This window comes from Ammospiza nelsoni, chromosome 1, assembly GCF_027579445.1.
Source record: "Ammospiza nelsoni isolate bAmmNel1 chromosome 1, bAmmNel1.pri, whole genome shotgun sequence".
Classification (NCBI taxonomy): Eukaryota; Metazoa; Chordata; class Aves; order Passeriformes; family Passerellidae; genus Ammospiza; species Ammospiza nelsoni.
The window spans coordinates 71012827-71029241 of NC_080633.1; the positions used below are offsets into that span (position 1 = coordinate 71012827).

Sequence of the window (16415 nt, forward strand, 5' to 3'; positions counted from 1 at the left end):
CCCAAAAAGTAAAAAGATTCTGAAACAAGAAAGAGAAGAAGGAAGAAAATTCCAAGGTTTTTTTTTTAAAAAGCAACAACAGAAACACAGCATAAAACATGATAAATCAGAATGTATTATGCTATATAGAAGTTGCATCACCTAAAACCTCTGAAGAATGACTTTGTGACAAAATTGGGTATTAGCTCTGTTCTCCTTCCAGAAGAGGGTTTTCACCACTGGAGGTCACTGTGAACTGTAGTTGCTCTTTTTCAGCCTCTCAAAAGAAAAAAATACTGCAGGCAAGTTATCTAGAATGCAGGACCTGGGGAGAGACAGAAATGGAAGATCACTTGTAGAGTATTTTAAAAACACCCATAGCTAATTGGTGAGGAGGACTTGTCCTTGCTGGAGACAAACTTAGTCTTGTTTCAGCTCATTCCAAGCAGAGCAACTGGCAGGCTGCTGAGAGTTTAGACATGAGCCTGCCTACACACAAGAGCCTCATTTTGCATGTCAGCTTTCCTCTCTTACTGGTCTTGCCGACACTCCCTGAGCACTGGCAAGCTAATAAAAGCTATGGTGATAAGCACATAATGGGAGACCTATCATTGCAACTCATGAAAATCCCAGGATTTTTAGAAAACAAGGGTAGGATTACCTGCATTAGTATTAGGACCTGTTAAAATAGACAGAGGTTTGGCAAGGGTTCCTAATAAAAACAAAAGCCTCTAGGTCTGAAGACTCACATCCTATGTAACCCATTAATCACATCTCATCTGAATGTAATTTTCTTCTCTCACTTCATTGCATTCAGAGAACCATTACTGGGAAAAATCTTTCAAACATTTTCTAGCCCACCACATTCAATCAGATAGCAGGGCATATATACTGTATTCATTGCTGATTTTAAACTGATGCTCAGACAGTGGAGGGATGTTTGTCTGAGTTCCTGTCTCCCATACTGTAGGAGTCCTACTGATATGAATATCAGAAGGACCAGCCAATGCTCACAAAACAGTGGTGGTGGGCCACTTTTGGGGGAAACAAGTATGAAAGCACTGGAAAAGAATAAAGATAAATGAGCTCAGCTAATTCCCAATGTATTACAAAAAAATTTACCAGCTTCATAAACTAAAGAATTTACATTTCAAGTACACATCTGAAACTCCCACTTGACCACAATTTTGACAAAGAATCAGTGACAGCTGGGCAAGTTTTATCTGAAATACACCATTTTATACACTGAAGTCATGTTTTTTTGATATGGAAGGGGAATCATCCCAGTGGAGGTTTCTGTATTTTCTGGTCAGTGAAACACAGCAGACCAATTCTTGGCTTGTGTCAACCAGAATAACACCAAAGGAGTTTGGCCTTGTTTGACTCAAATTGAGAACTGCTGCAAAAGACAAGTAATATAAGTGTCTGAGAAACTGAAAATAAATTGAAAAGGGACCAGCTTTTCTTCACTTCTCTGATTTATCTTTTACTTTTCCCTTCATTCTCATGCACTTTAACCTATTTCAAGGAATCAGCAATTGAAGGCTTATCAACACAATCCACGGTACAGCAAAATCCTAACAAAGACCAAACCCTGCAGAATGAAGATTGAAAAAATCCTCTGATATGATTAAAGCATCACCTTTGTCAAGCACAGGCCAGCTACAAAAACAAGTTCACTGAACAATAATGTACTGCTGTGTTGTGCCATTTTTTCATTTGCCTTTACACATAGAATATGAGCTCCTTGAAAATGCAACTTTTCTCTGGGTATATGCTCAGACAACCTCAATGTACATGAATACATGGTGCTGATTTAACAAATCATTTCAGCACATGCTTAACTTCAAGTATGTGAGGAGACTCACTGAAAATAATGTGTTATCTGAGACCACCCACTTAGTGAAGCATCTCTGGCTTTATCCTTCAGCATGTCATTTTAGCTTACTGGAAGGTAGAAAATCCCATCTTTCCTCTGGAACAAACAGTACTTGCTTATTTGCAATTATGATTGACAAACATAGAACAGGACATTAAATGTCTTACATAGTTCAGAAATCTATGCTTTAATTTCAGTTAGTTCTTTCTAATACTGGAAGAATCTTCTAAGATACATGGAGTACCACAAATACCAAACAAAGCATTATTTTAAAAGTTGAGGGAAAAAGAAAACAAGGACAGATACTAAATAATGGATAAACAAATGCTCCAAGCAATGATTTTTTTAGGGTTTTTTTTGCAGAAAACATTTTTTGGCATAAACTTCAGTGCTTCCTTTGACAAATTAATTCTCATTCTAAATTTATGCTGATAAAAGTTGTAACACTATAGAATCCCATTTCTCTTCTTCTTCACTTCTCTGGCATTGACGGGTCTTTATAAATTATTATGATTTTCAAGGTAAAGGATAAAATGCAGTTTCTAAAGTCAAATGTTATCAAAAGATAATGCCAAGGGGTGGTTAATTTTGAGAGTCTATTTTTTTCTTTGGTGTCCGCTAAACATTTTGGAAAATTCATAGCTCCAGACACGGCATACATTAAAAGTATGATTCCAGATGCAGGATGATTCTGGGAACTATAGGAGGATTGGCAGACATGGAAATAGAACTTAAATCATTATTACCAACCCATATTCCTTCAATTACGCATTCCACTGATTCTGGAAGTCAGAGACAGCTAAGAAGCCAATACTCTCTACCGCAGTCACATGATGCTGAAATGGAGATGACTGGATAATTCCTGAGGAAAAAAGAATCTCCCACATACTTGGCAAATGCTAGCTGACAACAGGAAGGCTTTCATACAATGTGTCTCAAAGAATACAGCTCCAAATATAAGAAACAGGTGTGATAAACAAGACATTTCTTTTATTGCAAGGGGGTCCTGCTGCAGTAGCAGCATGACTTGGGCCGCAGTCTGGAAGTCAGAAAGTCTGACTTTTAGCCCTGCCTGTGTAACAGATCTGTTGGGTGACCTTGGATGCTTATTTCCATCCTTCTAAGCCCCTGCTTCTCCAGTCAGTTTCATAACAGCCTGTCTGCTTAGACTGTTGTGCTTCTGATGTGACAACTGTCACTCACAGTGTCCATAAATAATCTCTGATACATTTAAACTTTGTGTTGTCTGGGGACATAAGGAGCAAATTCTCATCCTGAGCTGGCTTCTGAAATATCTAACCATCCATGAAGTTACTGCTAACAAAGCAGGGGGACCTTGTAAAGCACAGTGTGAGCCAGGAACAGTGCATGGTGCAAGCTTTCCTTACAAGTCCCATGCTGGCCCTCACACACTTTGAATCAATCTGTTGGCAGTCAGTGGCAGATAGAATTCCAGGCTAAAGATTTTCATGCCAATTCTCTGGAGTAGCTGCCTGATGAAAAAATCGTAGTGCAATTTTCATACAGCCTTTAGTATACAAGGTGTTCTCCTTAACTAAGAAAAGTGGTGCAAATACTGTGTTTAACAAGCCAAATAACTAAAAATGGCAGGAGAGGCAGTAGTTGTATGTGGAATCAGTAAAAGGAAGAGAAAATGCTTTCAAAACCTGCTCAGTTTAAGCTTTTGGATAAATTCATGCCTTTCCATGTTTCTCTATTTTAACAGACAGTGAATTATTCTACAACTCAAAATAAGTGCACACACAAGGGAGATTAAAGATACAGATCTTGGATATAGTGCTGGAAAGATGCATTTTAGGGGCTAGAATATTGTCTTGAAAAAAGGGACAGCTTAAAGGATTAGAAGTGACTAAAACAGAAAATAAACTAATCATTTTAGTCAATTTTTCCTATTCATTTGTCCTAATCTTCTGAATTTTGTTCATTCTTCTGTTTTAGTAGTACCATATGAAATTATGTTTAGATCCCCAAGCCCTTTAAAAACTCTCATCATCGAGTTATATTTCTATTCTTATAGAACAGGTGTCTTATGAAAGCATTATAAAATCCTGCTAAGATATGAGTTGGAAGAAATACATAGGGTAGGTATAAATAGGAGAATATAGGATTCCTCTATTATGGTCTAAAACATGCAGGATCAAGATGCTTTAGGCAATTGCTCCAGATTTAGAATTACCAAACATGGGTCTACTACGAGTTTCAGAAAGACAGCAGAATATGTTTGAGTTGATAAAAGCAGTAATTCCTTAAGTGAACATGTCCTTTAAAATGTAGTTATGATAATGACAGCTATGGCAGCATCAAAGGTCAAGACAAAATCACCCCACAACTTGTTGTCTCCCTGCAAAATAGTTAACTTTAAAGGCTGAGATTTTCTCTATCATCTTCAACTCCAGTCCCTATTTAAGATGTGAGGTAAACTAGACAGAGTCATAACTAGGTGGGATCATAACTGAAATTAAACCTATCTGCCCTCATATCTGCTCTATCACTGTTTAGTCCAGGCATGGTGTAGGGAGATCTCATGTACCAGAATGTCTGCTTAGTTAGCCTTGAAAACAGGGAATGATGGAAAAATACTCTTTTTTTATCGTCAATAACAAAATAAATTACGTGTATTATAGCCACATCCCATGCATTTTCTTTAGCATGAAGCCATATTTTAAAGCCTCATTTTCATTTCTCTAAAGAATTTAATTTGCAAATGGCAAATAAGCACTTAAAAGTACCTGCCTACATAGCACTTGAAAAAATCCTCCCTTACATACTGTACAATGCATGTTTTCAATATAAGTAGTTCAGCAAATTCTTTAACTCGGGAGAGTTAAAAAAAACATTTTCAGCAAACACAGAAGGATCAAACAGCAGGAATTACATCTGGTTGTCCATATAAGTGGAAAAATAAAGATACTGAACCCCTTAAAATGCTCCTTACATGTGAGGTTTCCGTTCAAGGTAATAGAAATGTGCCTCTCCCACGCAAGGGCCCTTGTTTGGAATTCTCACTCCACATTCAGTGCTGGAAAGTCACTTCTACTGCACCGTGACTTCTGCTACATGTGTCCACAAGACATTGCACAAGGATGCCAGAAGAGAAAGGTCACAGGGACAGGCTGAATGCCTCTCCCCGGACCTTCGTGTATATTACAAATTGGTTGGGTGGGTAATCTGTAACATGACACCTCTGAACAATCATGGCCAAAAGAATTCTTTGCTAAGCTGTGCACCCAGAGTCAGAAAGAAGTTTTCAAGGGAAGATAGACAAGATGCAACATCTTTTACACAGAAATAAATATGTATGCCTTTGCTGTACTGAAACTGATCTTTCAGATGTTTTAACAGTCATGTATTCCAAAGGTTCAAATAAGACTTTAACCATGATATTCATAGGATCTAAATAAAAATCAAGCAGAATTAACAGGGAAAGGACAAAGTAAATTGTACGTAAATGAACACCAGAAAAATAAGATATCTAGAAGATGCCATAGATTTTTGAAATGTTAGATCCTGGACCAAATGATGTATAGGAGCTTTGCAAAGTAATCAGCACTCACGAAATGGCTGGGATCCAGGAGGCTGAGGGTTCAGAGGCATGCCTCCCCTCAGATCTCAGCATATAGCCACGTAAAGAGGACACTGGACACTAGACAGAGAGTCAGCAATTTCATTTCCACATTGCAGATGTCTCTGCACAGATGTCACTAACTGAGAGCATGACCTTAGCACAGTCTTCATCCATGTCTGTACCTGTTTCTGATTTCACTTCTCCCTTATCCAGCTGTTCAGACAACACATTCTGTGGAGTAGATCCAACCTGTGCTAAGCCTCGCACAGTCCCAGTTAGGGACTCTGCTTGCTCATAATAACACACTTTGGCAATTATTACCAAAGGCCCTTCACAACCTGCTGAACAAACACAGGGTCACCAACAGTCCAGATACCTCCCACTGGCAGTAGTGTTCTACTTTAGTATCACACACAGAAACAAAATGGATTTGCTGCTAGTTATTTGCTATAATTCTAAAATTATTTCTCAATTAGCACTTCTTTGGGGAAGGAGTATCATGATCAAAGGGTAGAACTGTTCCCTTAAAGTCTCTTAGGAAGCCAAACTCATATTTTCACCAGAACTGCAGAAAAATGAGCAAGACCCATAGAGTTCTCTTGGTCCAATTCCCATTTTTCCTCATTTTGGGAGTTCCCTCTCCACAGGTCTGAGAGCCACGGGACACATATCAGCATGCACAGGGACAAGGGAGCTCGAGGAACTGCTTTCTTGCAGTTGACAACAATGCTTATCCAGAAAGGAAGAGGGAAGGAATGGACAACACAACAGTCTTGGTTTCAGGCAGCTGTTGCCTCATTTGCTCCCAAAGCTAAGGATTCCAATTACCCAGGAATCTCTACATGAGCACAGCCCTACTGCCAGTTCCTGGAGAGGACACTCGCCCTGCCCTTGAAATACTTGTGAGTCCATGCCACCTTTCTATGTACGAGGACTTAGGAGACAGCCTGGGAAACTTGCACTTTATGAAGGACCTTTCGACTCAAAAGAACAAATGCAACATACACAGAGCAATAAAAAAAAGGGGGGGGAAGTCTGACAGATATTACCACTCTGAATTTCAAAAGTGAGTTAATTATGTGCAAGAAAACTGGCAAAGAGCTCTGACTTATGCAAAATTCAGGAAAAAACACTTTAATGCTAATAAGGACTAGAAAACAATCTCTGGTAGTCTTAATACAGGTTATTTTAAAATCTGTTTTCTTCACAGTGCAATGGATACAATTCTCTTGCTACCAAATACCATGTATTTTGTTGGCCTTAAGTCTTAAAAACTGAAAAATAGATCGACAGTAGCAAAACAGTAGAAGTGTAATACAAATGGAATGAAATTAAAAAGAACGACATTGGAATGAAACTAATTTCTTTTTAATTTCAAATTACAATTCACTCAAGAGAAAATGCAAAATTTTAATGAGCTAGGCATAAAGAAAAGAGTGGATCCTTTTCAAGCCCAGGTGCGAGTGCAGGAACAGTTTCAGACAAAATGCAAACTATGAACAACAGATTTGATTTTTTTATTTGCCAGGTGATTTCTTTGTGAATCGTATTAATCTTGCGTGCTGATATATGTAGCAATATTTCAATTGTTCTCCTTATCACTATTGTGTGAGGTCCTTATACTATGTGTGAAAAATTCTGCTATAAATTCACACAATAGGTCATGACTCTTTTGGCTGATAACACTAGAAGAACATACAAGTGTAAGGTTGCAGACTTTTCAGACCTCAAACCTTTGTCATGAAAACACTTTTGAGATTCTGGAAGTGGCTGTATTCAAGGAAAGAAAAAAAAAATTCATTTGTAGCAAACTAATCAAAATCCTGAGCATTTTGGCAACCTACATCCTTGGGAATACTTTAGGAAAAAAAGTGTCTTCCTTTTAGCCTTCCTAAACTCATCTATTTCTTTTAAGTAATGTTTTCTGTTAGGAATTCTGAAAACTCTCGAGTTACCACATGATGGGTAATCCTTGCATTACTTTCTGGGAAACCACAGGAAACACGCACATTATCTTCGCCACGTGATGTAATAACAAGTGATGCCAATTCTTTGGGGAGATAACGCCACATTCACTTGACCACAAATAAGGGGCTTACTAGGGATCTCTGAGTCCCTCAGGAAGAAGGGCTGGCAACCTTGCTCCCACCGTGGCCACGGAAAGTAACCTTGAGGCTCTCCCTTGTGCTGCACCCAGTAGAGGTCACTAGAGGATGTTTTAATGGCAAGACAAAGCTCTCTGAACGCAAGGGAAGAAGAGATGCACCTTCCTGAAAAGCACATCATCTGCCTAGGATTTACTGCCGTCCAGACCTAGACACTGCCAGTATGAAAGAGAGAAATAAACGCTGCTCCAGGAAAAAAACCAAAGAGGTTTAACCAGTTACATCCGAACACAAGCAGCATTCATCCAGTTAAACAATACTGAGACTGAGCAGTGAAATGTATCTAATTTATTAAAAGTATATCTACTACCTGTGCATTTCCAGGTGCAGGGATCCCTTTCTTTCTTCCACAGCTTAACACAGTCCACAAGGTGTGCCAGAGATATGAAGCCAAAAGGCAGAAATTATCTACAATCCAGGCAGCATTTCTTTGCAGGATTAGATCCATCCCTTTAATTTTAATCATCTGATTAACTTGGTTCTCCTACTCTAGCAGATGCAATTTGGCAGGCACCCTCAAAACCCTCCCCAGCTCTCTAAGTACCACCTAGCTAGACAAAGTTCCGACACGCTGCAGGATCCCATCTCACACTTCAACGCATTCCCTGAACCTATAAGGAAAAGAAGTGATGGATCACTGACAAGCATGAAACAGGTGCAGGCATCTACATGGGATGTGTATTGCACGCACTTGAAGGCAATTACTGTGACATTCCAAAACTACTCCAATGAAAGCAAACTCTTAGCACAATCCATTTGCAGTTAACATTTCAGGCAATTGAGAATCTTTTTTTTTCCCCTTTTAATAGGCAAGAAATGGGGAAAAAATTCAAAGCAATAACCTAACACGTGTCACGGTGCGTGTGCATAGAAAGGTCAGTTTGAAATGCCATAGTTTTACTGTCTTCAGTGCCTTCTGTTCCTGTCCTTGCAGTGTATTTCCATTGCTCCTATATCCAAACCAACACTGTGCAGAAAGGGAGTCCTAGCTGTCTGCTCTTTCATATCCAGCATCTGCTCACCTGCCGACCATCAATTCCTTGATCCAAAGGATGGAAGGTGCCAAATTATTTCAGTGACATGGATGTGAAACACTCAATATTATCATAAAAGTATCTTCTTTCCCCTAAAATTCCCAGAAGCTGATAGATTGTTTGAGTTAAATTTTCCCAAGCAATTCAAGGTGATGAAAAGTCTGCATGAAAAATGTTTTCTTGAGCAGAATAAACCTAGGAAATTTCTAAACAACCAAAAAGAAGGTATTAAAACTGGAAATGGTAAGTAACTTTAACAACAACAAAAAAAAGTCCTGCTACTAGGCCCATTGTAAGCCCTGAGAGATTTATTTCTAGAGATTAAAAAATGAAAATCTGAGCAACAAAGCATGTTTTAGCTTATTGTCTAATAAATAAACATACAAGGATATATGTAAGGATTATGGAGAACCATTACATAAGGTCTCAGGTCTATATTTATGGAAGGAATCCTTATATATAAGGATCATACTTATTCCGTGCAATTCCTGCCCATAATGACAGTGCACTAAGAGTCATTGAAGAAGTAAGAAGAAACGGTGTAATTTCTTCTCTGCTTGGGTATTTACCTGATCAGAGGTGAATAAGCAAAAAATATTAACACCGTAAATCTCAACTGCTCAAAATTCACAAATCAACTTACAAATATCATGACATCATTTGGGAATAAAAGTCATGAGATTTAAAAAATTTAATGACTGTTGCCCTGTCCTTAGTCAGCTTCTGACTTCTGTGACTCCAGAGCGCTCTCAAGCCACTTTTGAGTTTGTACGTAGCTGTTTATGCTGGGAAGGGTCAGTGTAATGATAGAGGCTTTTTCAGTCAGGAAATGTTAATATTCCCTTCTTTCTTTCTAAGAAAGACAGGAAAATACTCTAACAAGCATGGGAGCCAGGAGCATTAGGTAAAACGAAGCTGCCTGAAGTCACAGAATCACACACACATTGCCACATGACAGGAGCGTGCCATGAACTTGGGACGTGAAGAGGGCACCACAAAAAGGATATTCCATAAAGCTGCGCCAGGCTGAGCTTGGCAGCGCGGTATCTCATGACAGCATTCCAAGCAAGCTGAAAAGGTGCTTGGTAAAACAAAATGGACCCAAACTTGGCTGAAGGCCACTTCCAATTTCCTGACCATACCAAGGCAAGCTTTAGACGTGGTGCTTCAATTTCAAGGCTAAAGAAAGCCTTGAGAGTTTAAGAAGTTTTACTCCAAATGTACTGAGTCCCTTACAGGGTTTTGTTAAAAAGCCATTCTTCACTAAAACTGTAAGATCAGAAACAGGTTTCCGTCAAAATATATAGCTCGGTATGTTGAAGAGTGTTAGGTGCCAGAGGAGAGCTATTTGGAGTTCATTATGTGACAGTGATCATTTTTTCTCTGTACAAAATATTGCCATGACTCTGGTCTCCCCTGGAAAAAGGAACTTGTAAAAGTATCGTTACCACCACAGTCATTTCCAGCACAGAACCTGCAAGGAAAGTAACTGCTAGATAAATGGTGATGGTGGTGAAGAAGGAGGTGACAGAAGGCTCAAAGGATATAGGGAATTAGAGGACAATTAGTTATCCCCAGGCCTAGTTTAACTGAACATCAAACACCAAGGGCATCCAACAGCTCTAGCTGAACTAAATACTTATAAATGAGTCCTTACACTGTTTACAGAATATCAGCAAAAGGACAGCTTTGTATAGAAAATGCTGTAAAAATATCTTCTTCAGGGTCAGTGACTTGTGTTAAACCCCAGCTCCATGATTCACGAGTGCAACTTGGTTGTTTCACAATAGCGATGTTCAGAACTATAGAAACTCCCAGGCTCTTCTTTACCCAATTAACTCACCCACACTTGATAATAATTTCATGGCCACTTTTTACAGATAACTCAAGATCAAACAATTTGAATTGCATTCTGACACCAAATATTACCCAAGTAAGAGCAGAGGGAAGAGACAGCAGGTTTGTGACCAACAGCACAAAGCTTTGGCTGGGCCATCATAGCAGTCCAGGTGTAAAACATGGAGCTCATTGGGATCTAATACAGCTGGGTCAATTGTGTGGCAGTTTCACAATCAATTTACATTTGCATAAGCTGGTGCTGTTGTCAAAAGGAATCATTTCACCTTCTCACACCTGCTTGCTGGTACCCTGCACCTTGGACCAGCACCTTCAGATATTTCCATGTGTCTGTTCAGTGTAATGGGTCAAGGACAGGTCTGCATTTTCAGTCTTTTTTTTAATTTGGTCCTCACACATGAAAACAAAATGTCTCTTACTTGGCAATGTTTAACCTGAAGCAAAACTTCACAAAGTTCACTGAAGACAGAACCTAGCCAAGATACAAAGACATGTGCTGCCAACAGTACAAATGGGGGACAGGAGGGCATTCTGAATAAAGCACAAGTAAAACACTGAGGGAGCAGTTTTTTCACGAACTGTTTTGCCATCCTGTCCAAGAGAAGTGGTCAATGGAGAGCTGGAGTGGCAAAGGGTGCCATCTAGGGGGCACCGACAGCAGAACTGCTCGGCAGCACCAACCGCTCATCATTGAAGGTCAACGACTGAGGGGTTCGCTTTCCATTGAAGTCTTCTAATAGCTATTATATTATTATTATTATTACTACTACTACTACTACTACTATTACTACATTGTGTTTGGGATTGAGCTTTTTTTACAAAAACATACTGTACCAAAAGACAAAAATTGTGTTTGCTTCTTTTATTAAAAAATAAAACCCAAAAGTAGAGAAATAGTTGTTTTGAGGAAGTAGATAATTTTCTTCTTTAGTTACAATTCAGTAGTTTCAGACAGAATTCTTTACTCCAGCAAGTACAGGCTTGACCACTGTCCTCTATTCAGTCTCTTGAGTTCCAACACACTCCCATTTAAGTGAATGGATGTGTTGTCATTGCTTTCACCTTCACCCACAGAAATTACATTACAAGGAAATACATCTGGGCAAGGTTTACCATGTGTCCTGCCAACACACTCTTCTTTCCATCCTTTCCTGATCAATATAATAAAACTGTTAATCAGGCCAGCAGACTACACTAAGACCTTTTATGGGAAGGTCTTGGTTTTCCTTTTATCAGTATTAACAGACAGTTAGGGCCCAGTTTTTTATCCCACTGAGAAATTTAAAAAAAAAAAAAAAACAAAAAAAACCCCCAAAACAAACAAACCAAAAAGCTGTGTGACAGGGAAGTTTTAAAAGCCTAGGAGAAATATAACTAATGTTTATGTATCTGGAAGGTTCATTCGGGTGAGGTATATTACCAGAGTTCATTTAGATTGTCTTTCACCTTTGAAGTCTTGTTCCCAGGAGACTGACAAGCTAAAATGGGAATACAGAGCTATTTCTCCAGCTTGCAACTAGCCACCAGCTGTTCATCTTCTAAATGTATTCCTTTCTCCTCTACTGCACCACCAAAACCTCCCCACCCTTTCTTACAGCACTGTTAGCAAAGGGCCAGTTCCAACCATCAGACTAAAGAAGCAAACACCAAGACAATGAATTAAGAGACTCTGCAGCACAAACTAGCAAAAAAATCCCACTACCTTCAGTTACTATCTGCAACTCAGCATCAAACTAAGATACATTAATACAGGGAAAGCAGCACTCAGTCCTTTTGCTGATCTTTTGGATCGCTGGAGAGTTACAGGGTAGAAACAGCAGTTTTTGCTGTCTCACTCATGCAACTTATTTTCACACTGGAAGTATACTCTCTTAAAAGAGCCAATAACATCTTCCAAACCCCAAACACCCAATTGTAGAGGATTTTTTTAGTTCTCATTTTCACTGTAAGGCTAAATGAAACTCTCTAAAATAAACACATCCTACTTATATATGATTTGTTTGTTTCAATATAAAGTCCTCTTTCTATGTCTACAAAGTAAAAAATTGCAGTACCTTCCTCAAGACTGGAATAATTTTGAACAAAAGTGACTCAACAGATTAAGGAGTTTCAAAAATTCAGTTTCTTGATTTGAAAATACAAATGGAAACTTTAATGGAAAAATACAAATGGAATTACTTTACACCAATGCTCCAGGGTATCATCTGAATACAAAAATATTCAGAACCCTTAAAAAACTGCTCTGCCATATCAGCACAATCAGCATACAAACAACCACAGCACAAATTTTTCAAGTATTTTCACAAACTGGTATGTAAAATTAATCTCTCATTCTTCTACTGCAAGTGGATTTTCTCAGTTCTTATGTAAATGATGTGTGAGTAAAAATACTGCTTCCTTTAGATTCTTGCATAGGAAAAACCCATAACACAAGGAAATGTGATGTTATTTTTAAACATATTTTGGCTGATCACTGAGCCATTTTCCTACCAGAGACCCCATACCATGATGCCTAACACCATTTTTACTGGAGACAGGGGGAGAAAAGTGCCACACTGATAACACTCAGCCCTGCGAGTGTGGCACACAGCAGGTAACCACACTCTGTTCGCCAGGTAGTGGGGAGCAAAGCACAAAGCTGCCTCTGTTCCTCTGGAGAATCTGCTCTTTCCATGGGATTCATTCAGTCCCCACTAATTCCAGAGCTGTTAGACAGGACAGATGCTTCCAAAACATGAATCCAACAAAATCCATGTTTACCTTCTGATTTCGAAGGGTGTAAGAGCCACACAACCCTTTTACAATTTCTGAATATTAAGTCCAGTAGTAATTAAACCCCAGAATAACAACACATGCTTGCTTCTGTGAACACAAAAGATTAAAAGATGCTAACCTGTCTGTAAGAACCCAAAGATCACAGCTGCCTGTCCCAAATCTGTTAGGGCCACAGAAGGACTTTGCCACAAGACAAGCACAGAACGGAGCAACAGTGTGGCACTAACTCCAGACCTAGTGGAGGCGAGATCTGGTTAGCACACACTTGGTAATTCATCCAGACAAAAATTCCCAGTGTGGCAAATTCTGTAAAGAAGCAACTGCTTGTACGTATATCACCCCAAGTCAAAGATCGCCCCAAGTTATGGGACAGATGGCATCTGCTACCACCATAGCCCTCCCCCAAATAGTTAAGCCACTGTGACAAGAACTTAAAATAAGATAACGATGTTACTCTTGTCAAGGTGTTATCTCAGACTGAGGAGGAGGTTAACAAAGCCGGAGGAGAAGAATGTATCACTGAAAATGGACACAAAGAATGCAGAATTTATGGGCCATGAGGAAAGCTTACTCAGCAACTGTGCTGAAATCAGCTCCAACTGGGTAAAAATTCGTTCCAGCAGGGGGAGATTGAAACCACCCACCACTCAAGAAACCCACGGATCCATAAGAAAAGACTCAGCATGTGCACTAATTAGTATTAAAAGTGAGACAATCATTTAACCAGTAGAATAAGAGAACTGTGTAGCCAATGAACATTAATTTCTTTTTCTGCTAAGAAATATAAATAGTAAAAAGTCTTAAATGATCTCAGGACATCCACCACTGAGAAGCCATGGGTGAAAAAGGACCAACGGGACATTATTTGATCCACAGGTAGTGACTAGCTTCTTCTTAGCCTCTCTCTCCCCCTCCTCTTTTCCATTTCTATCTCTCTACCTCAAATTCATTGTTAACCAAAATCCATACTTATTGACTTTGGCATGTGGTCTCATTTGCACCTTAATTTGGGCAGAGGAATCTCTCAATAATCAGATCTTAACACAGTCAGTCTCTCACAGCTGCAATACATTTTTGCAGATGATAATGAAAAATTCAAGTTTACTGAGAAATAACACAAAGTAAACTCCTCAACTAGCTGAAAAAAAGAAAGAGGCAGTGCTTTTGGGAAAACAAAATTAATTATGCATTTAGTTAGTTACCTTTTTCTCTTCTGTTCCAGGATCTGATTCACTGAATTTTTCTTCCTGAAAGCTTCTAGTCATCTTCATTTTCTCCACACTCTGAAAAAAGGCTGTTTTTTCTAGTCTGCTTGTGCTGAATTGTGTATTTATTTCTTCCAGCCTGTTAATCTTAAGTAGTTTCATACTATGTCCAGTTAATTTACTGTCTGTTCTCCTCTCCACCTTAGATTCATAAACCAGGGAACACTCGTAACTTCTGATTTCTCCTCTTTCTTGGCTGTACAAAAGAAAGACAAATAAGAAGTCTTAGTGTTATTCATGCATTTTAGCTTAGAAAATTACCATTTGCAACACTTTATATTTCAACTCTCTCTCCTTATACTTGCTGAACCAAAACTCAGAGTATACAGCACTGCCTGTTCAAAGAGACCGTTCTACACTGAACACCAGAGACAGTTCAAGAAGACTACAAGACCAATTATTGAATTTGTTCATAGAAACTATTTAGCTCAATGAAATCAACACCTGCTGCTGTTGCTGCACACCTTGCTTATGGAGCACTCCTCACTATTTAGGCATCTCAGTGGTTCCCTGCTGCTCAACATGTTCTCCTTTCTGTTGCAGTTCCGGCAAATTGATATGCAAGGACCCTGATATTAAGTCCAGAAAGATTTTAGATACTAAAAAAGTAGTACAGGCCTGAACACAGGCCTTTTCTCTCTCTTACCACCATCCTGTACCACAAAAATAGGTAGTTGCCAAAATGGTGGCAATTTCTGGCCCTCTGTTGAAGGCTGCAGAAGAGCATAGTCCTCAGCTGGGCTCTTCTCCTCTGCAGGCGCTTGTGATGTGCCTGGCAAGTACAGGATGTATGATCACCGAGGCTTGTTTAACAGTAGGATTGGTTGGAAGGCCACTGCAAGCCAAGCCTTCTCTCTAGAAGGCTTTTATTCCACAGCAAGGTCGTGGGTTCCCACTTCAAGTAAGCACTTGGCTACACTCAGAATATATGTCCTTCTGAACAACTAATTTTTTTTAAGAGTACTCTAAAATTTCTGTTTTTGCAACCCTTCCTTCACTGTACTGGAAACCCAGCTACAAAAGAACAATGCTAATGCCTTAGCTCTAGAAAGCTGAATCTGTTAAATCTCATTACACAGCTCATAGTTCAACTTAACTTGCATAAGCACCATAAATTATACAGTGTAATTAAGAACTTATATACAACCTTACAGTCACTGGCAGCACAGAGAAACAGCTTTCAGAGTACAATCAAAGACCCAATTAAATCAGTTATTTTTTACCCAAACACCTTCCAGCAGAAAATGTTCCTCAGTGTTTTGATCCCACATCTGTGCACATGCAGCAGATCAAATGTGTACCTATACCAAGTAACTGCTCTGCCCACAGTTAGCCCTCCAAGCTTCCCACATGGGAAAGATGCCACATGCTATCCCATGTGACACAAGAGATGGTTGGATAATGGTGACATTTAAGGATGATGGACAGCAAAGAACCATGTAAGCTTGTCGTTTTGAAAAGAGCCTTCCAAAGAGATTCCTGCTACCATGTTGTTGTAGATTATGCTGTTAATATGGGAGATGCAGGCACACCACTGTGGCCCTGCAAGGCATTTGTCATCTGAAGAAGTCATGCATCCAGTATGTAAAAATGTCCAGTCTGCTGCATCTAGCATCTCTCAACAACTTTCACAGCTCTGACATCCCTCCCTTTCCATTGCCATCAGCTGAAAGAACACTTTATGAGATTTTTTTCCTCCATTTCTCAAAAGCAGGTTTGTGGGTTTTCTGAAAGGCTCTGACAATGGTAGGTGAAATACCCAACAGCTCAGTCTGACCTTTGAGCCATTATTCCATGGATCGTCTGATCTACTCCACAGCAAGGGATGATAAGATGTAATTGAAAGCTGTCAGGAAAAAACAGGACATGTTTCCA

The 16415-nt window shown here is 39.3% G+C and overlaps 1 protein-coding gene across 1 annotated transcript in view; it reads right to left on the minus strand.

Annotated features, from left to right (window-relative positions):
* The window catches only part of MYLK4 (myosin light chain kinase family member 4), a 70686-nt gene that overhangs the window by 52983 nt on the left and 1288 nt on the right, over nucleotides 1–16415 (minus strand). Inside the window, exon 2 of the mRNA XM_059467658.1 lies at nucleotides 14478–14736. Coding sequence (XP_059323641.1) covers nucleotides 14478–14736 — 259 coding nt within the window. The remainder of the gene's footprint in view (nucleotides 1–14477; nucleotides 14737–16415) is intronic.